The following is a 25,852-nucleotide window of genomic DNA, read 5'->3' as shown; positions in this document are numbered from 1 at the left end:
CAAGTGTCTAATTCTTAAGAAGTAAAAATATGATGTTAAGGGCGCACTTTCTACATCAATATAATGTATATAAAAAATTTTTTTCGAAATATTTCTCTTAAAGATCGATCAATGGATAAAAAAAAAATTGATTCTTGTATAAACATCTATTTCATTTTTTTTTTCTTTTTCATGTAAGTGCTTCTTATCTCTATTTCATTTTTTTTCTTTTTCATGTAAGTGCTTCTTATGTTTTCTAAATTATGACTTCATGCGCATAGATATTTTCTTGTTCTCTTTCTTGCCACATTTGGACCTCTTTGTTTTTGGGTGGGCGAAGTGTTTACTATCGTCATAGGTTTGGCTTTTCTCATCTCTTTTTGCTTCTTTCTTTTCTTCTGCACTTTCCACTTTTCCCAGCTAGCCGTGCTTGTCATTATCAAATATCAATAGATGAAGCTACTGTATGTTTGAAACCCAATATGCCCTTTTTCTCTTTCAATAGTCATGAATACTACTAATTGCAAAACAAAGAAATTTTATTTGTCTAAATTTCTTTGTCAGAATTCATGAAAACAACAGCAACGTAAGTAGAACTTTGGCAAATTTAGTGGAATTCAAGGACTCAGATTGGAACTAAAGTTATTGACTAAAAATCCATCTGAGAATCTGATTGAAAGACTCTCGCCACATTGGAAGGTACAATATTTTATGACTGGATCGTTTCCATTACTGGTATTTCAAGGTTAAAAATATTTACTTAATTGGTCTAGGGTTACTTTATATGTTTCAAGCAAAGAATTTAGCGTATATTATGTATGTTCTTATATATGGTTAGATTTCTTTCCTTTGGTATCTGGAATAAAGAAGGAAAATGTGTTAATTAGGAAACATGGGCTAGCATATAACAATTAGCCTCCTCCATATTGGGATGGTTAACATTACATGTATAAAAGGAAATAAATAGAAAAAGAGGAAGGGTTTGATGATAATTGATAACTGAATAACTGATCAGGTTTTGAGGCAAGACACCCTTTAGAAAGAGAATGGGGAAGGAGGAAAGGTTAGCATGGTCTTAGCCCACTTGAATTGCAATGAATCAAGACTAAAGCCATGTAATTAATCCGTCAGGACTTTTTGGGTGTAGTTCTTTTGTTTTCCGGCCATCAGGGTTTAGTTTATTTGGTTAGCCCCAAACTTTTCTAGATCTGGGTGCCAGTAGATGTTGGACTCCTTGTTAATCTTATTAGCCCAAATGGAAGCCAAGTTTGTGCCATTGCAAATTGAATAGCTTGAATATCAAATCCTTCAAATCACCATCATATTATGAAAATCAAACCTAGTTTTTTTTTTTTTTTTAGGAGAAAGGTTAGTTAAAAATAAAATGCATTGGAATTTAGAATTAACATTACTTTGTGGCTGAAACATTGTGTCAACGGTACTTGCACTTTACATTTAACTGAAGATATTTCAACCAGGAATCCTTTCTCCTTTATTCACCCCAAGTATTTCCCAAGAAACAGAAGGAAAATTTAACTTTGCCAAGTCCTTCAAAGTTTCATGACACGGATACACCACTCATTACCATTCGTTCGTATGAGAATGCTAAAATTCAGTACTTTCCATGTGTTTGAAGAAATAAGATTTATTGATGGCCCAAAAAAAAAAAAAACGAAATAAGATTTATTGGCTACCAAGACAAAAGTTCAAATCATTAACTTCCACACTACAAATTGGAACTTGTAATAAAAGCATTTCTCTTACCCAGTTCCACCTGAAGTCTGAAAATTGCACAGAAAGTCAGTGTGGTGTGTGTCCTATATATAATGTGCAACCATTTGCAAACAGTGAGATCAGATCCCTCCCTCAAGATACTGACACTTCTATTATTCCACAAAAGGTGAACCTCTAAGATTGCATTTGAGATACCAAAACACTCAATTCCACCATACAGCATTATCCTGATCAGTGAATTGCGGCCAGCATAGGATATTCCTTTCTCGCTCCTCTATATCTTTAATCATTGGTAAAAGAATTTATGACATCACCGGACAACAAATGTGATATTTTACCCACAAATCACTTTTTGGCCATTAAGGACAATTCTATTAAAAATAATCCATTATATTTATATGTGCTTTTTAAAGATACTCCAGTTGCATTAATTTCTCATTCCACTAAACATAACATTTGCTGATAAAATCTTTTCGGTTCAGATATCAATCTGCGGCTTTTTGGAATTTGTAGCAAAAAGCAAGTAAATAATTAACACACGAAAAGAGAGAAATGGAGAAGTATATATCATTAATTATAGTTATAGTACTATCAGCGATTTAGTTACAGAACTTGTTTTTACTAACAAAAAAACCCCAAGAACCTTAAATCACTCACAAATCTTTGTCTTTGACAATTTCCCTCACCTCAGCTTGTTTCCCATATTTTCTTCTGCTCTGAACATAAAACTTCAAAAACAGTAACAAAATAACCCCATTCAAAATCGAGTTCAAACCCCAGGCTCCAATCCCGTTGCACCCACCTTTCATTAAATGCAACATCAAAACCCCGACATGGCAAACCAGGTTGCAGCCTAGCAACAGGATTTGGCAATTCAAAACGAATGGAAAGCAAGCGCTTGGTAACCCTATTCCCGTCCAGAATCTATATCCATAAACCGCTGAGTAAACCAGGGTCGTAAACATGATCGCCAAAACCTGAAACGACTGTGAAAACTCTAGCCACAGAAATGACATGATCGTCAGTATGGAGTTGTTGAAAATATGGAAAAAAGTTAATTTTCGGGTTCGGAAGATTGTGAAGATTGTACGGAACATGTGGAGGAAGCGAGAGAGGTAAAAGACGTAGGACCAGAAGAAGACACGGCCCGAAGGACGGGTTCCGAGAGGGAAACAGAGGAGCCATTGGAATGGGGTTTTAGAACGGCGCCAGAACCATCGGGTTTCCTTGATTTCAGCGGCGGCGGAGAGGAGGATTCCAGCGAAGATGACGGCGGAGACGAGAGACATGATGAGGCTGTGGAGGGCGGGGATTGGACCGAGCGGAACGGGCTTGCCACGTTTGACGAGGAGGGATAAAAAGAGGTGGAGGAGGGAAGAGAGGGTGAGGTAAAGGGCGATCGAGGTGACTAGGAATGACCAGGTGGAGCCCCATGATTGGGTATGACTCCAACGGAAGGTGATGATGGAAGGGTGTTGGGAGAGGTAGTAGGTGACAACGGCGGTCATAACGGCGGCTGATCGGAGGAGCAGGAGGTTGGGGATTGAGCTTGTCTGTCTATTTCACATGTTTTTTGTGAATTAACAAAAAAAGTGATGGTTTTTTAAGGTAAAATAATGGTGGGGGCTGAGGTTTTAAGGGGTATTAATTATTAAATTGGGATGGGGGAACCTCTGGTTGCCATGAAGTTTGAGGTGTTAGGAGACTGAGTTTGTTGTCGTATGAGGTGGTCGAAATCGATTCGATGGGCGTGTGATTTGTCGAATTTACATGTGTGAATAGTAACCTACTTTTCTTTTTTCTTGGTCAAACAATAACTAATTTCACTATTATAGAATATTTAGTAAAGTAACATATATATATGTATATATTAACTCCAAGAATAGTCAGATTATTAAAATTAGAATATGCAACACCCATTATTTGAGTGAAAGATAAAAAATTTAAAAATAAATAAAAGAAAGAAAGCTACGTAAATTAATGGTTAATTTTAATAAATATTTTTAAGATGGTTAAAAAAAATTGAAAGCTTGAAGATTTTCTGATGTTCATACTTAGTCTCATTTGAGACCACAAACAAAATTAACAGCAAAATATATATATATATATATATTTTTCTCTAATTTGTTTATAAACTAGTCGGCTAGAAAGTAGAAAATAATTATGATTTGGATTTCTTACTTTGCTTAATTATTTTAACAGCCAACCCCTTGAAAAAAAGCTTATAGTTGGTTCATGCATGGCATCATTGTAAAAAAAGACATACTATATGATTAGATTAGTTATCCCTGTGTTTAATGCCTTCATCATATATATATATATTATTTGACCCATTTCATCAGCTATATATTTGGATATTCTTTCAAGCCATTAAGGTCAAACTTATCATTGTATTACGGTTCCACATCCATTTTTTTTTTTCATTGTACTTCAATTTTATTAAAATTTTTTATTTTACTTTAAATTTTGTTGAACTTTTTACATAAAATACTGAAATTGATGAAAATTTATTAATAATTAATAAAATATTCCGTAAAATATTTTAATTTGGTTACTTTTAATTTGTTTAAAAATTAACATAAATTAGAAGTTAGATGACAAATTTTACAATTTGCATTAACAAAATATTTCGTCAAATATTTTATTTCCTTTATTTTTTAAAATATCAATAAAATTAAAAGTACAATGACAAAATTCAATGAAATTTTAATATTTAGTTCTTCAATTAGTATCTCATTCTTTGAGAGGAAAGATGCTATTAGTTGTCCATACGAAATTAAAAATAGGCCAGAATAAGTACCTTAGATCGAGACAGAAAACAGTTTAAAGCTTCTTTTAAGAACCATGGATAAATTAGAGAAGTGCATAATTGTACAATGAAGTCTCCAAATTAGAAAAAAAAAAAAGAGAAGAAGACGTGATGACAATCAAAGGAACTCAACGAATTCGTGCCGACGATCTTTCAGTACAATTTATCGCTTGCTATTCAATTTCGATATATCCTCCAAAACTGCTTTTCGTTTCAATTTTTGTTAGTGAATTGCAAGTTTGTTGGGACATGTGGCATTATTGGAACCGTAAAATTTAGGTATATCTTTCCTTTTTTTTTAATTTTCAAATTAAAGTTTTTTTTTTTTTTGCATTAAAAATATCACATCACCATCCTGGTAATAATCACTATATATAAATATACAGTTTTCCGGAAAATTAGAAAATGATCAATGCTTATGCGTAATGCTTATATCCTATTCAAGAGTGCTTTTGTTTTGATTTATATTAGCTTTTTCCTATTTAGCTTTTTTCTTTTTCAAATTTGCAAGCAATTTCCTTTGAACAATATTTGAAAGCTTATAAAATAAATGGGGGCCGTCTTCCGACTTGTAGCTATCATTTTGTAATTTTTTTTTTGATAAATAATTATTTATTCATTTGCAAAAGCTACAATTAATTAATTATTTTTTCACGTACTTGATTATTTTTGAATTTATGATATTTATGATCTAATTAATTATAAATAAATATGCTTAATGATTAATATAATTTAAGTTTAACATATTTATATTAATTAGTATAAATACATATATATCAAATAAATGCATTAAATCTGTAACAACGTGCGAAATATGATCTAATATATATAGTTATGGTGTTACTCAATGATTGGTGTCCTATGAATTGAGTGGAAACATTAATATATAGTGAGAGGTGGAATGACGATCAGGTTGGAGCAAGTTAAATATGATTAGTTTTTTCATTGAATCTAAAGAAAAATGCTTTCCAAAATGTAGAAGAAAAGAACACCATTTGTTGAATGTGATCATTGCGAAAAACATGTACAAATCCAAGTTTCAATAACTCTTGTTGAGGAAACATATGTCAGAATTAAGATCGTTCAAATTTCATTAAAAACGGGCTGAAAAAAGTTGGAATTTGAATGGTTTTGACGGCAATGTTGGGGCTGTTGTTTGTGGACTATATAAAGGGAAAAACTTTATAAAAAAGCAAAATTATTTTACAATTATAATTGCGTTTTCTCAACGGGGTTTTCCGGTTTTGAAAAAAAAAGTACATTTGTTGGCAAAATTTTTGAAAAATATTGGAAAATAAGAAACGAATGTCGGTTTATAAGTGAATTTGTTACTCCCTTGACTAATAGGACTGAAATTTGTTTCGAGAATGTTAAAAAAAATAATTTTTTATAAATTCATTAAATTCAACATAAATTAATTTATTTTAATTAATTTTTCTAAAAAATATATTAGATAAAATAAAAAAAACCTTAGTCATTAAAAAAAATTGGAAAGTAATGCCTTTGGTTTTAGTACTCATAAGTCTCAACGCCCAAATTTCCAACGACCGGTAGCACGTGGAATTAATGCCCTGATGTGTACGTTTAGAAGCTTCTTCTCTCATTTGGCAAAACCTTAAGTTTATAGTATTTGATACAGTTAGTAAAGTAAAGCAGGATCCATCTTCTTGTCAGAAATAAACAGAAGCTAATTAAAACCTTTTTGTTGAACCTGGGTTAAGTTGCAATTAAAATTTTTTAATCTTTTTGAATTATAATTAAAAAGTCGATTTGAAATTTTTAATTTTAGAATTGACTCTAATATTATCGAGACAATTTATTGGTCAAGCTCTAATTAAAATTTAAGCAAAATCCAACCAACGGATTGTAATAATTATGTGGTGATTAATGAGACTAATAAAACATAACAAAGACAGATCAGTAAGAAAATTGGTAGGTTAGACCTATGCGTATGAAATCAATCATAGTTTTCTTCAAAGTTTTCTGCTTCACCTACCCAGAATAAGACAATAAGAATTAAACAAGAAAAATAATTTATTAATAAAATAGCTTGTATTATATTATTATTATTATTTTTTTTAAATATTCGTATTCAATACATATCGCACAAATATAAAATATATATGAAGAAAATTTTAAAAGAATTAAACTTATTCCCATTCAAACTTGTATATGACACTAATCATGAGTTAACAACAAATAAATTGCAGAATACCATAACCTATGGAACGTCGGCATCGAACGCGCTTGTCAATCATGACTAAGTTGTAGAAAAGGGCAAAGAGCAGTTATTATGAAGTTCATAAGACAGAATGGAAGTAAATAGAATTAAACAGCACTGAATTTCTGCTGAGTGCATGGAAGTTTTACCTATGCAAAAAAGTATTATTTTGTGCCAACTGACCTAACACTCAAAGCCAATCCAATAAAAAGTTGTTTCCGAAATTCAGGGTCATGCAAAAGGAACATGTTTCATTTAAAGCAAATTAATCAAACCTTCCAAATCTGGCTACTTATTATTATTATTTTTTAAGAAAAATTATTTTAATATAAAAATAGAGAAAAAAATTATAAATATTAAAATTTAAATCTCAAATTTATTAAACATAACGACATGAATCATTGGAATAAATTTTGAGTTAGAAACCTTTCTATAATATATATATATATATATCTATTTAGTTATGCCATCGCCTGGACGAGTTCAACGAAAGAATTTTTTTTTTCGTTGCGTTAAGACGTGGGCTAACCTGTGACCCAAAATTTGTCTCATTGAATTACATATAACAATGAGCTTTAAAAGCCCTGTAGAATCCATTAAACTGACTAACGTCCAACGATCTTGTCCAGTGACTCCAGTCCACAGAAAATGAAACCTGGTATTAAGCAAAAAGAAAAAAAAGGGTTAAAATAATTAAAAAAAACCCTTTGAATTTTATAATTTTCTTTAGATAAGTTTTTATATTTTCTATTATATTTATATAAATGATTAATCTTTAATTTGTATTTAAATAAATCTTTAATCTTTAATTTGTATCCCAACAAGTCTTTAAAATTTTAATTTGTACCTAAATAAATTCTTAACATAAATAAGATTTTCATTTGAAATAAAAACTTATTTAAATACAAATTAAAGTATAAATATTTATTTTGATACAATAAAAATATAAAAACTTTATTTAAGAAAAATGAAATAGTTCAAAAGCTTTTTAATATTTTAACCAAAGAAAAGGATATTTTCCCTTTAATTATTCATTTTAATTGATTTTTTTTTCACCAATGAAAAGAATATCTATTTTTTTTTCATTGATTAGTCAATAGCATCATGGATTACAATGCTTTCTATATCAACTGGATATTCATTCAACCAGTGTCTGTTTGTCATACTTTCCACTGCTATTAATTCTTGCTAGTTTATGCGCTGCCTGGTTTGCTTCACTCTGGACATGTCTGCATTGCCAATGAAGAAAGCTTGCTAGATCCATCTGTACTTCCTCCATCTGGTTCTCAATCAACGCCGGTATACCATCGGGTCCTAAGGCCTTTGTTGGATGTATTTGTTTCACTGCCATGTAGATTTCCTCTACAGTGAACTCGGATACTAGACACCCGTTCATCTCATTTGTTACACAACGTATAATTGTCTCGATAGCATCATTCACATGCGCTGCACTTGTGTTTTAAATAGTTTTCTAAAGTATCCCATTGCCTGGTTGGAAATCTATCCTTCTTCCTCAAGGTATACTACATCATCGTCCTCCACCCCATATATTTTTTTGGTGCGTTTCCTTTCTGTCGCCTGTGTGTGAAAAAACTATGTTCCTATCGCCTTTTCAGAACCAATTTGTTCTTGCATACTACTTCCAGTAGACTTCCTCTTGTTTTAATAATCAGTTCAACCGGTCCTTCAATTTCTCTTCCTCTGCCAACGTGTCCCCGTTTGTGCTTCTTTGTTGAATTTTGCCTAAGTCATCATGCAGGTTTTTGATTTTTGTACTGATTCCATGAAATCTCATCTTGCTCCAGTCTTTGAGTTTATCCATTACCACTTCTATTTTCTCCTTTAGTTTCTTGTACCCCACATCTGACCAGCTTTCTTTTATTATTACCATACATTATGGTTTACATGTTCACATTTCGTCAAACGTCTTCCTTGTCCTCTTGTATCTGTTCTGCCACTTTTGTCTTGTCCCTAGCGTGTCCACGAGGATTGGCCTATGATCTGATACAGAACATATGAGCTGTTTCATCAAATGATGTGGAAAAATATCAGTCCGTGCATTCGTAGCCATTGCTCTATCTAGTCTTTCACAAATTCGATTTTGTTCAAACCTCCCTCTTTTCCAGGTAAAGCAAAACCCTTGGTATCCCAAATCATTTACTTCCGTCCCCTCTAACACCATTCTAAATTCTTCCATTTGCTTTTTTAGTCGTGTCGCTCTTCCCTCTCATTGCTCCACATTATCTCATTAAAGTCCTTTAGACAGATCTATGCAGTATTGTTGTGTCCTCCTAGTGTCTTTAACAGATCCCCTGCAAAGCCTCTCTCTCTAGTAGCTACCTTTCCATAGAACTTTGTCATTCTCCATCTTCTTCCCTCTGTATCCGTAATATCTATGTCAATGTGGTGTTTTGAGTGGCTACGAAGGTTCAATGAGATATTTGTTGGTGTCAAGCTCTAATCTGAGAGTATTTCTGTGGATGCAAAAAAGAAGAACGGTTAGAGCCAAAAACAAAAGGTGTTTCTTACGTTTGTATTCCGACGCATAAGTTAGTAAAGATCAAGTCGATAATAAAGTAGGAAAGAGAGAGAGAAATGAGTGGGATGAACCTGCTTTCAATGTGCTTGAGTTTTCATAGTTATAGGTAAGCTGAGGGGACCGTATGGAGATAATTAGGACAGGACTAAGCTGAGGTGATACTGATCATATTAGGTCAAGTCGGTACAAATGATAAAGATACACCTGGTTATCTACTGAAAGTTTTGAGAGGGAAAAAGACTACTATATCCTTTTGACCATCAAATGCTCATATCACTTTATCCCCCATCAGGCAATCTAAGCATCAAATCACTAAGTTTATTACCAATATATCTGGTGTAGGACATTTTAGCTAAAAGAACAGATTGGCAGCTTGATTTGTTGAAGGTCGATGTTGTAGAAGGAGGTCAATTTTGGACGACGACTAGCTTTGACCCACGATCTGACTTGATGGTTATCTAATTTCGAGCGTGTGTTCTGGATTGAGTGTATAATCAGTTTAAATGTTGCCAAGGTAATAATTGTCTGAGGTGATACGATATTAGTGTTCGAGTTCGTCTGGTCGTGGTGAGACTTATATTTTCTTTCAAAAATTTAGATTTGAGCCTTTATTTTAGACCTTAGAGGTGAACCAGGCGCTCAGTTTACCCTTGATGGTTATCTGGTTTAAATGGTCTAACCTGAGGTTTATCTAGTTAGGCTGATCCAACATCATTAAATGAGGTGAGAGGTAGTTTAAGCAAGAAAATTTAAAGTGAAAAGTCAAAAAAACATTTTCTCACCCATGCTCTAACACATGACGCGAAATGTGTCGTCTATCTAATCTACAACACATTTATATAAAGGCTAGTAGGGCTTTAATTTTTCACATTTTTTTCTTTGCTCTTAATCCTACCTACAATTGTTGATCTCAACAACTTTCTAGCCTTCAAAGTTTTTTCCACACCCACTTCGGTACGTATTTCCAACCATGTCCTTTAATATGAGTTTTGAAGAGGTTGAGAGTTATAGAGTATAGCCAAGGTGAGGTTAGCGAGGGCAACAAGATGATGACTTGATCTCCTCTCTTATTGAGGGCCATAACTATGCAAAGACGACTTATTAGTTCGACCTAATGTCTGAGGAAAGGGAACAACACAATGAAGAGAATGCTCAGGCAAAAGGCGAATGAGTTTTGAGCATGAAAAAGCTATGTGCTTAGATTGGCTTTAATCCTTAACATCCACTCGCTTTTTTCGTCTCTCAAGTCGATCCATCTTCTATGGCTGACCATCCTTCCTCTTTGATCATTTTCCCTTTTGGGGTTTGATCTCATCCACCTTCTGTTACTTTTACTCTCTTCTCTTAATCAATTTTTTTAGACATCTCATCCTTTCCTGAAAGGTTTCCACCTCATCTTTCTTTCTCTAAGCTCGAGCTGCTTTTATCCACTACTCTCTCTTAGGATCTGTCTTTTACCCAAAAGTCAAATTCTTCTGACAAGGGAAATTCCAAAAAGGAATAAAAAAAAAGAAGCACCTCGACTAGAGAAAGTGATGACAAAAAAGAGAGTCTTGTGGTGCAAGACGAGCTTACTGATATTCTTGTATATTCTTCGTGTGACCTCTGCGTGATCCCTAAAGATGTCATGAGCGAGTTAAAGGGCACGGCAAATCCAGAAGACTATCTTAACATGTGCTTGGCAATCATGTTCGTGCTCTGGGTACCATTTTTTTTTCCAAAAAAGGGTATAATATAACAACGTTGAACTCCTTAGACCAAGTCACTGATAGACTGGAGCCATATCAGTTTTACGTATATTGGGATTTGCTCATGGCCGGTCTAAAGTTTCCATTTCATCTTTTATTCATTTCAATTTTTAATTATCACAATTTGACTATCACTCAACTCATCTAAATTTTATTCGGTACATAGATGCTTTTATTATTTTTTATCAACAACTAAATATTCTTCCTTTTCTCCCTCTATTCACCCTAAATTTGTTTGTGCTAAGTTTGGATTGAGGGGAAGAGCTCGAAGATAAGCTTTTTGATAAAAATGAAAAAGTTGAAGAGAAAAGCTCTAAGGAAAGTATAAGAAAGTTTGAATAAGAATTGGCCTTCTTTTACTTAGAGGGAGTGGAAGTATTTATACAAGTTATCTCAAACTAAATGACCAAAATGCCCCTAGTCTAATTGTGAGTTACTCTTTTAGGGTAAAAGAAAATTATACCCTTATGACCAAAAAATGCTCCCAACATTATGTTTCCCCAAAAAATAGTTTGAAGAGTCAGATGAAGGATGAGCCAAAATGTTCGATCTACTTTGGATTTAGTCAGTTTGTTGAAATTCAAAGATATATTCGAGTTTAGACTTTGAATATTGATTTTGTCGTCTAACCTTTTAATGACACAGATGGTTTAAGATACCGACATGATGAGATATCATTTTATGATTTATCAAACATGGATGATTGTTGGTATCTTAATAGTTGTTTGACTTTGTTTACTAATTATTTAATTTTGGTCAAGGTTAATAGACGGTAGATATGAAGGTATTTACATTGTCTAAGTTAGTTACCTAATAATCGATGTGATACTTGATAGATTTTATAATAAGATTCTTAATTCATTTGTGTTGAAAAAATTTATACTAAAGTGAATTTGTGCCAAGGTGATTTACAACGAGGTGAATATGTGCCAAAGTGATTTTTATCGAGATGAATTTATGCCGAGATAATTTTTATCGAGGTGAATTTGGTGAATCTGAACTCTTATAAAGATAAATTTGCTAAGTGAAGCTTTATTGAAAAAAAATTTATCAAGGTGAGCTCTTTTGAAGGCAACTTTTGTTATAATGAGTTTTTTTACTAAGCTAAGCAATTAGATCAAACTGAAATTTTTTAGTCAATTTAAGCTCTTTGATTGAGCTAATCCTTTGCTAAGAAAATATAGCAAAACTGTTATTTTATCAATGAAATTTGATTAGGTCGAGCTCTTTTGACTAAGCTAATTTATTTTAGCTGAGCTAATCTCTTTTGGTTGAGCTGAGTATTTTTTATTAAGCTAGCAAAATAAATATTTTATTAATAAAATTTGACTGAGCTAAGTTCTTTTAATTAAACTAACCCTTTATGAAAGAAATTTGGTGGAGTTAATACTTTATTTAAGAAATTTAATCGAACTGCCCTAAGCTCTTTTGACCAAAGTGAGCTCATTGATCGAGGTAAGCTCTTTCGGTTGAGGTGAGCTTTTTTTACCGAAATGATCCAGCTAAGCTTTTATTAAGGTAATTTATCAAGATGAATTTTTTGGCCAAAATGACCGAGATAAGCTCTTTAGCTGAAGTAGCCACGCTAAGCTTTTATGAAGGTAATTTACTGAGATGAGCTTTTTGATCGAGGTAAGCTTTTTTGGTTGAGATAAGTTCTTTTGGTAGAGTTGAGCTATTTTGGCTGAGGGGGTCTAGTTAAGCCTTTATAAAGGCAATTTTTCAATATGAGTTCTTTGGCCAATGTAAGCTTTTTTTTTTATCAAGGTGAACTCTTTTGGTAAAGTTAAGCTTTTTAATAGAAGTGGTCGATTTAAGCCTTTGTGAAGGTAATTTATCGAAATGAGCTCTTTGATCAATGTAAGCTCTTTTGCCAAGATGAGCTTTTTTTTTATAGAGTTGAGTTTTTTTGACCAAGTTGAACTCTTTTAGTCGAGATGGCCTAACTAAGCTTTTATGAAAACAATTCACCAAGATGAGCTTTTTGATCGAGATAAGCTCTTTTGGTAGAGCTGAGTTCTTTTAACTGAGGTAGCCCAACTAAACCTTTATGGAGATAATTCACCAAGATGAGCTTTTTGATCGATGTGATCGAGATTAGCTCTTTTGGTTAAGTTGGGCTCTTGTGGTTGAATTGAGCTATTGTAGCTGAATTGAGCTATTGTAGCCAAGTTGATCACTTTGGCTAAGGTAGCCCAATTAAGCCTTTATGTTTGCAATTTACTAAGATAAGCTATTTGACTAAAATGGTCGAGATGAGCTCTTTCGACCTAGCTAAGCTCTTTTGGCCAAACTAAGTTCTTTTGATCGATGTAACTTAGTTAAGCTTTTATGAAAATAATTAATCAAGATGATTTTTTTAATCAAGGTGAGCTATTTTAGCCAAAATGAGTCATTTTGACGGAGCTAAGATATTTTAATCGATGTGAGTTTATTCGACCTAACTGAACACTTTCTATTTGCTACTATATTTATATGTGCCATCTACTATACTTTCTCGATCCCACTCATAGTAATCCCATAATCCAATTCCCTCTCTATTTTTTCTATACTCTTTTCACGCTATGTTTTTTTTTATGCATTTTTTTAAAATCCTGTTGAAATGGGTGGGCTTTTGTGAGTACAAGACCTATGGGATTTATGTCTCCCTTCCTATCTCTATGGCCCATTTCTTTTGGGCTCCCCTATATACCAGAGTCCTATACTCCTATAGCCCTTAAATTTAATTCTTCCCCAATTGGTCTGTTTCCTAAGCCCAATTCACCAGCTGGATCTACATGCTTTGATGCCATCATTGGTTGGCTCCACCTGTTACGTTGTTTTGCAAGATTTCCTTTACAAAATCCAGATCTTATAACCGATCTATCTCGCAAATCATGCGTTTTATGATTATCACTAATTCCTGCCATATTTGGCCTCCGAGCCACCCCTTCGCCGGCTGTCGCCATCGTGACCGTACTACCACTAGCCCGATCACCCTCTCTCATGCCTTGTCCGTTCCTTATTGGTCTTCTCTCTTATGCTGTTTGTCTATTCTTCACCGGTGAGGCTCTGAGCCAACTTCCATATTGCTAAGCCATCAGTTTTGCATTGCCCTCTTCTTATCCTCCTTTCTCGCAGTCATCGTCAACGTGCTCCCATATATGTAGTAGAAGCTAGGTAATCTCTTGTAGCTGAGACTGCCCCATGCCTCATTCGTTCCTAGCCCCGTATTTAATGGCTTGGTTATATTCACTTCCACCCTAATTCTCAGAAATCTTGCCCAAACTCCATTCTCCAGGCTTAATCCATCATTGTTAAAGTACCTATTTTGTTGCCGATACTCCTTGTTGTCTCTTAATTTCTCATACCAACAGGCAGGCCATTAACACTAATTTGGAATAGTGCTTGTGAGAAAACATAGTCTTCAGGTTTTAGCTCCCCCTTGTAGTTACTACATAAAATTAACTGTTTGTCAAAACTCCATGGAGATCCTTCCATAACTCTCATTTTGTCCGCCATTAAGGAGATTTTAAACAGGAATAAATTGTCTTCCAGATCTGCTATATCCACATCCCTTGCAATCCTCCATATCAGCTTCAACGTTGTTTTCATTGCCTCTTTGTTGAACGATCATTGTGTAAGCAATTTAGTAACCATCCATGCCTCCGTTCATTCTGCCTTGTTTCTTGTTTCAACCATAGTTGTTTCAACCCCCTCCCTTTCTTCTTCTGTTAGAGGTAGGTTCTGCCAGAAATAGTCTAGATCCTCTGCTGTACTCATAGTAAATGTGCTGACTCTCTTTCCTTCTATTGTAAACCGACTAAACCTCAAAGATCAACCTTCAAGCTGCCTTGAGATCTACCCACTTGCACTTACAAGACTGACTTACTTCTACAGAGTATAGCTCTCGGAAGACTCCCCAGCGTTTGCTAATTCTAACTTACTTTGCAATATTCCAACGAATATTATTTTAATTATTGGGTTGGGTGTTTTTCTATTCCTTTTCCCTTTTTTAATCACCCTCACAGGCAAATAATTTTATTGGCAAAAGTAGTGTCAAATCTACTCAAGTCTTTTTAAAAAATTCAATCTATTTCTTCCAATCAAATACTAACTCACAAAATTTTTTAAAATTTTTTTCTAATTATTTTTCTATTTTCATCTAATTAACAATATTTTTTTATTATAATATTATAATGATCTTATCACAATTAAAGATGTCAATAGTGTTTTTGTAGGCATAACAGTATGTTTATTTTAGCATATCGTTTTGAGTTTACCGACATTACCTAATACTTTACCAATAAAATACATGTACATGTACCAATACATCTCAATTACACACTTATAAGTTTATATTCAAATTTAAAATCCAAAAATTTCAAACCTCAAATTAAATAAATATAAAAATATTATAAAAACATAATTTGAAATATATATTATTTTAGATAAAATTATAAAAATATAAAAATATCATGAAAAAAAGCATTAAGAATTAATTAAAAATAAAACAAATAAAAATATTAAAAAATTCAAAAAATATTTTTTTATTAATTGATATAATTTGTACAATTTAAAGCAATCAATATGAATAAACACGGAAAACAAATCGATACATTAATCCAAATATATCACTTTTGCTCAAAATTGATAAGTATTAGCCTATATGTATAATATTAATTTTAATTAAAAATTATATAAAAATTTATCACTTATAAATATGATCTCTACGTAATATTTTGATAAATTTTAAATATAAAGCGATAATTGTTTATGACTTATTCAAAACGCAAACGTACCTTACTTTCTCAATGCTTAGGTAATTCCAAAACCAAGCGAAAAGTATGAGACATACAACGTGTCCCCACTGTCCCAGTAACTGATTTTCTTTTTCATTTCTTAAAATATAAATAATAAACAAATAATCTTCAATTCCTTCGGCTTTAGAATAAAAAACAAGGAAAATGTGGAAAACCCTCGAATCTTTCCCGAGTTGCTAACTTCCCATCAATTGCTATCTCCTTTGACTCAACCCTTCCCAAACAATTAACAAAAAAAAAAAAAAAACTGATCCATTTCATTCTTTCAATTCTCAGGTTAGTTCTTTTAACCCAATTCTTGGATCTTAATTTTGATATTTTGTTGATTATATTTATAATATATGCGATCTTGTTTTTACATTTTTTTCCTGAGTTTTGAATTGATTGTTATTTGATTTATTTTCTGATTTAGATTTGAGATTTCTTTTTTTAGACTAATAAAATTGTTGGGATTGGTTTTTGATTAATGCCGTTTGCGGGATAATTTGATGAAATATTCAGAAAGATTCGATTTTTAGGACTTTTATCGTTATATGGTTAGTTGCATCTCAAATTTCCTAGTGTTTTTTGAAAAAAAAAAACTGGGAATTGGGTTTTGAAGTTAGCTTATTTGGTTGATTGAAAGTGGTGATTTTGATTCCATAACTTGAATTTTTAGATTTCTCATTTTGCCTTTTTAATTGTGTATTTCCCAAATGATTATATATTTATTTATTTATGATTCTGTTGATTTTTTATGTTAGGTATATAGAGAATGACCAGTGGTTTTGGGGAATCAACAAGCATACCGCCCCCAAGTCCTTCTTGCTCGGGTAGTGATGCTGGTGATTTCGAATGCAATATCTGCTTCGAATTAGCTCAAGACCCGATCATCACTCTTTGTGGTCATCTCTTCTGTTGGCCATGCCTATACAGATGGTTGCACCATCACTCGCATTGTCAAGAATGCCCGGTTTGCAAGGCCCTCATAGAAGAGGAAAAACTCGTTCCTCTTTATGGCAGGGGTAAAAATCAGACTGATCCACGTTCAAAATCATATCCGGGCATAGAAATCCCAAATCGTCCAGCAGGGCAAAGACCGGCAACTGCTCCTCCTCCTCCCCCAGAAAGAAATCAGTTTGCCAATTACGGGTTTGGATCGATGGGGGGGTTTGTTCCAATGGCCACTGCAAGGATTGGTAACTTCACAATGGGTTTTGGAGGCCTATTGCCATCCTTGTTTAATATTCAGTCTCATGGATTTCCAGATGCCACTGTGTATGGAACAACCTCTGGATTTCCTCATGGTTTCAATACAGTTCATGTTGGTCATGCTCAAGGGTTTCCCCAGCCAACTACTCGGGGACAGCAGGCAGACAATGTTTTGAAAAATCTTCTTTTGTTGATTGGGGTCTTTGTGGTTCTTGCTCTGCTTTGTTGGTGAAATAGTTTGCCAGTTAAGCCCTCAGTGCCGGTTGTTTAGTGTCTGTCTCTGTGTAAATGTTAGCTGCATTGGCAATTATGTTTTGGCTTGAGAAAAAGTCGTCTATATGATACTTTGTTATTTTTGTTCCATTTAGCATCAGCATCTGCAACAACTTACACCAGTGTTAATTTCTCTTTCCAAAATAAAACAAGTGAAGGTTATATATATATATATATATATATATATATATATATATATATACATACATGGAGACATTGTGTCGATTGGCTGCTTGGCTGTTCCATATGTAGCTGGTTGGTAGAATATAATCACAACTAGTAGTTGAAGAAGTGATTGTAGATAGCCTATTATACTTTGTGGCATGGAAAACTAGTTGTTCTTCCTCTATAAGTGAAAATGAAATGAAAAACTAGCAGTTGAAGAAGTGGTTGTGCATAGCCTATTATACTGTGGCATGGAAAACTGGTTCTTCTTCCTCTATATGTGAAAATGAAATGTTCTAGTAAGTCGTATGCTAAAGTGTATCATCTTGTCCAATAACCGAGTTTGAATCAGGTGACATTCCTGAGAATGTTGTTGTCAATGGTGGGGAGAATGACATTTTTTATCTTGGCACCTTTTAAGGTTCGCAAATTATATCTCCTTTGGCTATAGTCCACATATGGTGTTGCACTGACGATTTTTTCTTTTTTTTTTTTGTTGTCCTTGTATGGCTTCACCTTCTCCAACATACCTTTTTGATAATAGAAACTTCCTCAACATCAGTGGATCTATTTATTAATAGCTAGTTTAAGGTTTTGGAATTCGTTTAACCGAAGTCTTATAGATCATTATAAAGTCAAACATGATCAGGCGGTATATCAGATCAAATGTTGAGACATTCTTAAATTGTCATTTGGTGTGAATCATGTTAGAATCATTAAAAGGAACAGCTAAATTTTACTTGGTATTTTTCTTTTGGGCAATCCAATTGTTGGACATCTTTGGTTGGACACAATAGGTGTTGAACATGGATACATGCCTCCGATTAGCCAATTATTGGACATCCTGGATTCATCAGATAACCATATTGAACATGAGTTTGCGTCTGGCACTGAAACCTCTAGTTTTTTACTTTTAAAGGAAGGGGACGTTGGTTTATGGACCAATATCGAGCAATAGACTCGAATTGGAGTGCCTTTAAAAACAAATTGAACGATAGTGAACATTATTGCTGCTAGCAATGCCAGCCCAAAAATGTTTCAAAGTTGTGTGGTATTTTTGCGCTGTCCGAAGTGCTTGTATATCTGTCTGCAAAAGTTCCATGTTCTTCAAAGCTAGGTGTCTCCCCTTATACTTTGGTGCTATCCAATTCTAATACTCGAGAAATATGATAAGCGCTCGCGTTCAAACAAGTAACTAATATTGAAATATGGAGTTTCTTTTCAGCCACAATTTTGTTGAATCATTGATGGTTCTGATGTTATAGCATGCACGTTTCCACATGGTAGGGCAGGGAAATACGTAATAGCTCAGTTGATTCGTTCATCGAAAAATGGCCTTGGTAATAAGAATTTCTGGAACATATTTATTGTTATCTCTCAGGAATGGAGAAAATGAAATCCTATTAAAGTTGGTCCTTTGAAATCAAAAGATTACTCCTTGCACTAGGAATTACTGCTTAGAATTCACTTTCTAGATTTCTATTGTCGTCGTTGAGAAGCTCCTAACAAAACAGCTTCAGTCTAACGCTTGATCCCGCACTATTGATACAGAAAAGTACTGCCTCCGATCACACGATGGTTAAGGGGTCTGTTGCCCTTGTCAAGGGTTATTTTCTCATGGACCATAAGTTTTCAACCTCAGCCTACACGTCAAAGGCAGCCTGCTGGAAAAACATTTCTTAGTTTCTTTTCTATCGGAGATTAATCTTTGAGCTTCCATGGGTTCAACTTGCGATTCGGTTTTTATAGAACATTGCAGCATAGCACAAGTTTAGTGATAAAATGCAAAGCATTAAAGCAGCCTTGTGCCCGAATCCGACTTTAATCAGTTGGACTTCATTTTATCACCATGATAATATTCAGAAAAGTGTCACTTTTGCGGCCGATAAAATGTCACTTTTTTTTTTCAGTTTACCTGTAAAAAATATACCTATTAAAGCGGCCGTACTCTCTAATTATTTTGAATCTGAACCATCAAATTGCGTAAAAGTTTTGCTTTTAGGTGCCTTTCTTTGCAATTTTAATTGATCTTTTCTTTTCTTTTCTTTTCTTTTAATCAAGCTTAAAAGACTGAGTTCTGTCACAGTATTTGACAAAACTAGTCAGCTGGTTCACATTGGATCGATATTCGTAGAAATTTCGTATTCCAAACCGTGTCAAAATCAGTCGCAAGGACCGGGGAATTTTGAATTAATTCTTGGGGGCTGCCGATCTCCATGTCTTCTGCTACACTGTGTGGTTAAATTCGAGTCTTTTCTTTGACTTGTAGTTTCGTATCTGTCTGTATCTTTAAATTGTACGGATATATTCTGATATATATGATTCAAGGGGCCCTAACCAAATTTATTATGCTGCATTTATGCCTAACTGCAACTAGTTCTTGAATGCCTACCCCCCCCCCCCAAAAAAAAAAAACTAGTTCTTGAATGGAAAGTCACTTAAATGGACTGTACATTGGCGGACTTGTCTTGTCAAAGTAATATGAATTTATTCAGCATGCAGGCGGGCGGTAAGGGCAGAGATATAACTTTAATTCATCGGTCCAATAAAATCCCACCACTTTCTAAAACCGTTTCAATTATCGGTTTAATCCGATTCAACCGATTCTTGACATGGTCATTAAAACTTAATTCTGTTTTATTGAACTTTCGATTCTTGATTCCATCGATTTCATCGTCAATCCGATCTGATTTTTAATCATTGATCCTACCTTTCAATAGTACTCTTTTGTTTTAACCCGAATACTTCTCATAATCAAATTGCTAACATCATGAACTTTTTATGGTATTCACTAGCTAAAAGGTCTAAATAATGTTGAAAACTATATAAAAATTGTAGAACTTGAACTTTATTTTGTTTCTCATGGCCAAAAAAGAAAAAAAAACCTATGTTTTGTTTATAAAAGGCTTCGCACTTGATGTTATTTTATTACTACATTGAAAAGGGTAGCAAAAGATATAAAAATATATATAATAAAAAATCTAAACCTCTACGAAATATTCGACTTAGATGCCGCGTATATGAAAATTGTAATGTCAATATATAGCAAACAGACAATGCTAGCTTGAGAATAGAGACTATTGGGATTACCGATTGAAGCCGACTCTTTTTACTTCTTTTCTATCTCTCTTCACCCATCATCTGCTGTTTGTCGGTGACAAACCGTGTGGCCCTGGTTATCAACACAGAATATATTTTGTCAATCCATAGTGAAAAAAAGTTTGAAAAAGAAAAAAACAGGATTCGAATTCTCATATGACGTTACTGATAAAACTTAATTTTCAAAACTAAGTTGTGATAGCCAGTAGTGCCGACACAGCAGAAAATTGCCGATCACTTGAAAAGTGTTGCATGGGGTTCAACTTTTTCTAGCAAAGAAGAAATTAGAAGGGGAAAGAAAATAAAAAGGGAACACTAATGAGAAGGCTGGGAGAGAGTTTGTCACGTGCAGCACATGCATGCATGTTTGGTTTAAAACTTTTTTTGCTTCAATGAAACTCCAATAATGAGAAAGGGAAAGCATGCATTTCCCAACATTTCTGTTGATAAGGGCAAATAACTTACTTGAGGGTTCACATATGCATGTTTCCTCTCTTTTTCCATTTCTTTTCCTTCTTTTGATTTCTTCATGTTAACATAAACATCCACTTCTTTTTTTTTTTTAAATTTTGGTTTGTTAGAAATTAAGCTCCGAAGAAATTATATTTTAATTAAATTCCTATTTTGGAGTACCCTAGTTTCAAGTTTTCATTAGCTAAGTCAATTTGTAATTTGAGAAACCTCATTTATGCAAGTAAATGATATCTCAACCATTCTTAACCCGGTAAGTGTTAAATTCATAACGAAATTGAAATCCAAATTGATATATAAAAATTGTGTCCCTTTCCCATGAAAAATGAGCAATTCTCTCTTTGAGATATATGGTGATCTATAAGTTGAGTATCACCAACTAATGCATCAATTATTCTTCAAGCAATGTTGATAAATTCATCTTTTATTCCATAGTAATTTATATATATTTGAACATATTGATGAGAGAGTGAAAAAATGTCCTGATGAATTGAATGTTTGAGCTAATTGCTATAAATGATCATGAATAAGTTGCTTTTGAACTCATATAATTATTTCTGGAATAGATGTAAATTTATCACTGTATTTATGTGAGCATTTCAAAATATATCACCAAATTTTCAACTAATTTTGAAGCAAATTTCCCATTATACTTCAAATTTTAAGATAATTAAAGAATATTCAGTAAAATTTTTATTAGAAACTGTTTCACAGTATATAAAATAATTTTAAAAATTATTTGGTAGGGAAAAAGCAATCATGAAACTAAAATACGAAATTTTCTTTTTATTATTAATTTTTTTTCTTTTATCATGACATTTTTAACAAAATATAATGCTACATAATCCATTTTTTATTTTATTTTTTTCTTCTTTCATCATGACATTTTTTTACTAAATATAGTACCACACATCATATTTTTTTTAGTAGACCGTACACTTTTTCTCTATCATGTTATTTTAAAGATATTTTTTGAATTATAAAATAGTTTTTAATAAAATATTTTACAAAATATTTCTCAACCATTATATTTTGACCAAGTTTGCTCTAAAATTAGAAGTACATTAATAAATTTGCTCCAAAATAAAAGTATAATGGTAAAATTGCTTCAATTGAAAGATTAAAAGTTAACTAAGATTGCTCACATAAGCAAAAGAGTAAATTTATTCCTTATCTCCATACGGCCTCGTTTGTAAAAAAAAATTTATAGCTTTTCGCAACTATATTCATACGTACACAAGCTTAATATGTCATATATAGTTGGATTTGGATAAGAAGCAAAGAGGAAAATAGAAGGGCTTGTTGGCTATTTTGGGGTATAAGAGAAAGATGAAATTAATGAAAACTTAGAAAGAGTTTGCTTGGATCTTTGACCATATGACAAGCTATGATTTTTTTTTATATTATATACTATTATATAAGAAAATTATTATGGAAGATGGTGGACCAAAATCTATGGCCAAATTGCATTTCTTTTCTCAAAATAAGAAAACTACATGAGATTTTTCTTTGGGAAATGTTAGGGGTGTTTAGATGCATGGATTGATCTAATATTTAAGAAAAAATTTGTAATTAATGTGTGTTTTTTTAAAAAAAAATTTAATGAAACTAATGCATTAAATTTGATTTTTTAAAATAGTAATTGATTTGTAATCTTCTACTTTATGAAATAACAAATACAAGAGAAGTTATAATTATAATCAACTATTACATTTATATATAATGTATAACCAAGTAATCAATTAATAAATTAAAACATAACTAGACAATCAAATTTTTTATATAGTGGAACTTGAAGTTAAAACCTCAAAATTTTAAGGTTTATTCATTATCATTAAACCAAAATCTCATTAACAATACATTAAATATAAATTTAAAGGAATTAATATTTTAATTATTATTAACCAATGTCTATATATAAATATTCATTAACGTAATCCTTTCTTTTTCATCTAAGCAACAAGAACAAGGTCATAAGTTGGTCACACAATCAAAAGTTAGATAAGGAGAGAGATGAGGGCAAATGTGTAGTTAAGAGAAGCACTCTCCACCAATTTCTTGTTTCCATGTCCCTATCTCTTGTTAATTCAAAATAAACTTTCTACCAAGGGGCAAGCCAGGATCCAATTTTTCTGTTTGGTAACTATGTCTTGCTTAGGTGGCACTTTATGGGCCCACATATTGCAGCTACGTGGCATTTTTTTGTTGGTCTCAACTCTCAACTCACCTTCCAATTACGTGTAGGGGATGATGTGGCTTTTATTTTATTTTATCTTGCAAAGATTTCATTTGTTAGCATATTTAAAACTAATTACACCCATTAGAATACCAATTACACACTATTAATTTTTTAAAATATATCATATATAATTATTGTAGTGTAATTAATTAATTATAATTTAATATTGTGCAAAATTTATAAAAAAAATTAAGTATAGCCTATATTTTTAAGTAGTACATTTTTTATATAAAATTTTTTTAAATTTATTAATTGCAAAATTATAATAAAAAAAATTGCAAGTGAACTTTATTCCATTTTATAATGTCAATTAAGATGAATGAGAGAGTAAATTTAAAAATGCAAGAAAGAAATGTGAATCCGAAGACTTGAAATTGGTTGAAAAACCTTTTTCGGCCAACATGGGCTCAAAGACAAAGGGTGTAGAATTCAAATAGGTGTACCCTCCCCGGCCCCAATCTAAAAGTTTAAAAGCCACAATCTTTCTAAGTTCTACATCCGCATCCTTTCCCATCTAGAAGAAATGCCTCAACTTGCATTAATTTCACCACAGGATCATCTCCACCGACACCACCACCACCTCCTCTTCCTATTCCTCCTCATCTCGGCCACCAATGCTACCCGTGCCGCCGCTATTACTAGCACTGGTTATCAAAGATTCAAAGAAGCTCCACAATTTTATAACTCTCCAACCTGCCCTTCCATTGAAACAAGTGGCATTAATGAAATGTGCTCTGATGAAGCTGTTCATGTGGCAATGACCCTTGACGTCGCCTACTTACGTGGCTCAATGGCCGCCATTTTATCCGCCCTCCAGCACTCTTCTTGCCCTCAAAACATCCTCTTCCACTTCATTGCCTCTGCCACCACCAACAACCATCACCTCCGCCGCATAATCTCCCGCTCTTTTCCTTCCCTCAAATTCCAAATTTACCCTTACGACTCCTCCGCTGTGTCGGGCCTTATTTCCACTTCCATCCGCTCAGCACTCGACTGCCCTCTCAACTACGCCCGCAACTACCTCGCCAACGTCCTCCCTCCATGTCTACACCGAGTCGTTTACTTAGACTCCGACCTCGTCCTCGTAGATGACATTGCTAAACTCGCCGCAACCCCACTAGGCGACCACTCTGTTTTAGCTGCACCTGAGTATTGCAACGCCAACTTCACTTCCTACTTCACCCCAACTTTCTGGTCAAACCCTACATTATCTTTAACATTTGCTGGGCGCAAAGCTTGTTATTTCAACACTGGGGTAATGGTGATAGACTTGCAAAGATGGCGTGAAGGAGATTACACTACAAAGATTATAGAATGGATGGAGCTTCAAAAGAGGATGAGGATCTATGAGTTAGGGTCCTTGCCACCGTTCTTGCTGGTCTTTGCAGGGAACATAGCGCCTGTTGATCATAGATGGAACCAACATGGGCTTGGAGGAGACAATTACAGAGGATTATGTAGAGATTTACATCCTGGTCCTGTCAGTTTGTTACATTGGAGTGGGAAAGGGAAGCCATGGGTGCGACTAGATGCCAACAGGCCTTGTCCTTTGGATGCTTTATGGGCTCCTTATGATTTGCTGCAAACACCCTTTGCTATGGAGTCTTAGAATTTTGGTATATTATTTTCTAAAATAAATCTTTCTCTTTTTCATGGGGGAGGGGGTGTCTTTTTTCCCTTTCTGGGCTGAGATTTTTAGGTTCAATGAAACCATAGACTTATGAGAATAGAGATCTGAGCGAAAAATCAAGATCTTTTCTCCTGCAGATGGTGAGAAGTGTGGGGAGGTGTTCATAGATTATACAGCAGAGCAGACTATTAACAATCTTACAATCCTTTTTTTTTTAAATCTATGTATCTGAGAACAGTATATATCACAGTTACGGCTACAAAAGAAGAGAAACAATATCAAAATATTTTCAATTTCCATGTTCATCTCCCCTTTTTGTCTGTTGAATTGCTTGATATAATTGCATCTATATATCTTCTTTTTTTCTTTTCTGATAATAATATGCAGAAATCCCGGGCATTGATTATGATTATGAAAATTTTGAAAACTATGATGTTGGTGCAATGTCCGGTCTAATTGAACTGTACATCTGTACCTTATTTTACTACACAATTTGAGACAGGTTTGAAATACATCCACGTGCAGTAAATGATTTCCATTTTTTTTTTTTACCTCCACCCCATTACTTTGTTATTTATATATTTCTCGCCGTTTCCAAATTTTAAGGGGAAGCTTTGTGATGGGATTGGGATACAGTCATACAGTCATGACTAGTAGCTAGAAATCATTTACTATAGCTTTAATGGTTTTTGTTTGCTTCCTCTGCTTTTCCTTTTGGTGTCTATTGTCATGTCAAAGCCAAACATTTAACTTCGATACTTTGACCAAAATGATGATGATTGATGGGCTAAGTAGCGTATGACAAAAAGTGCCTAAGAATAGAATTTTGATCTTTAATTTAATTTTATAACATTGTTTTTGAAAGATACCATTTCATAAAATTTAAATTTATAATCTTTTTATTCAAATTACGGCATTTTATATATCAATTAAAGACGGTCTAAAAATACTT

General features: G+C 33.3%; 2 protein-coding genes and 1 pseudogene across 2 annotated transcripts; 2 read left to right on the top strand and 1 right to left on the bottom strand.

Annotated features, from left to right (window-relative positions):
- Window positions 1-2,259: 2,259 nt before the first annotated feature.
- On the bottom strand, window positions 2,260-3,391 carry LOC111292570 (fatty acid elongase 3-like). Its single transcript, XM_022885014.2, has one exon. It carries the CDS (start codon window positions 3,219-3,221, stop codon window positions 2,367-2,369), a length of 855 nt encoding a protein of 284 aa, XP_022740749.2. The 5' UTR covers window positions 3,222-3,391; the 3' UTR covers window positions 2,260-2,366.
- A 12,560-nt stretch (window positions 3,392-15,951) lies between these two features.
- Window positions 15,952-17,386, top strand: LOC111292154 (uncharacterized). The gene is made up of 2 exons (XM_022884395.2): window positions 15,952-16,108; window positions 16,576-17,386. Exon 2 carries the CDS (start codon window positions 16,587-16,589, stop codon window positions 17,253-17,255), a length of 669 nt encoding a protein of 222 aa, XP_022740130.1. The 5' UTR covers window positions 15,952-16,108; window positions 16,576-16,586; the 3' UTR covers window positions 17,256-17,386.
- A 6,314-nt stretch (window positions 17,387-23,700) lies between these two features.
- On the top strand, window positions 23,701-25,205 carry LOC111292153 (putative galacturonosyltransferase-like 1 pseudogene; annotated as a pseudogene).
- The last annotated feature ends 647 nt before the right edge of the window (window positions 25,206-25,852 follow it).

The sequence above is a fragment of the Durio zibethinus genome, chromosome 10 (genome assembly GCF_047325235.1).
Source record: "Durio zibethinus cultivar Kanyao isolate XHJ-2024 chromosome 10, ASM4732523v1, whole genome shotgun sequence".
Lineage (NCBI taxonomy): Eukaryota > Viridiplantae > Streptophyta > Magnoliopsida > Malvales > Malvaceae > Durio > Durio zibethinus.
The sequence above is the reverse complement of the archived record's forward strand: the minus strand, read 5'-3'. Positions and strand labels throughout refer to the sequence as shown.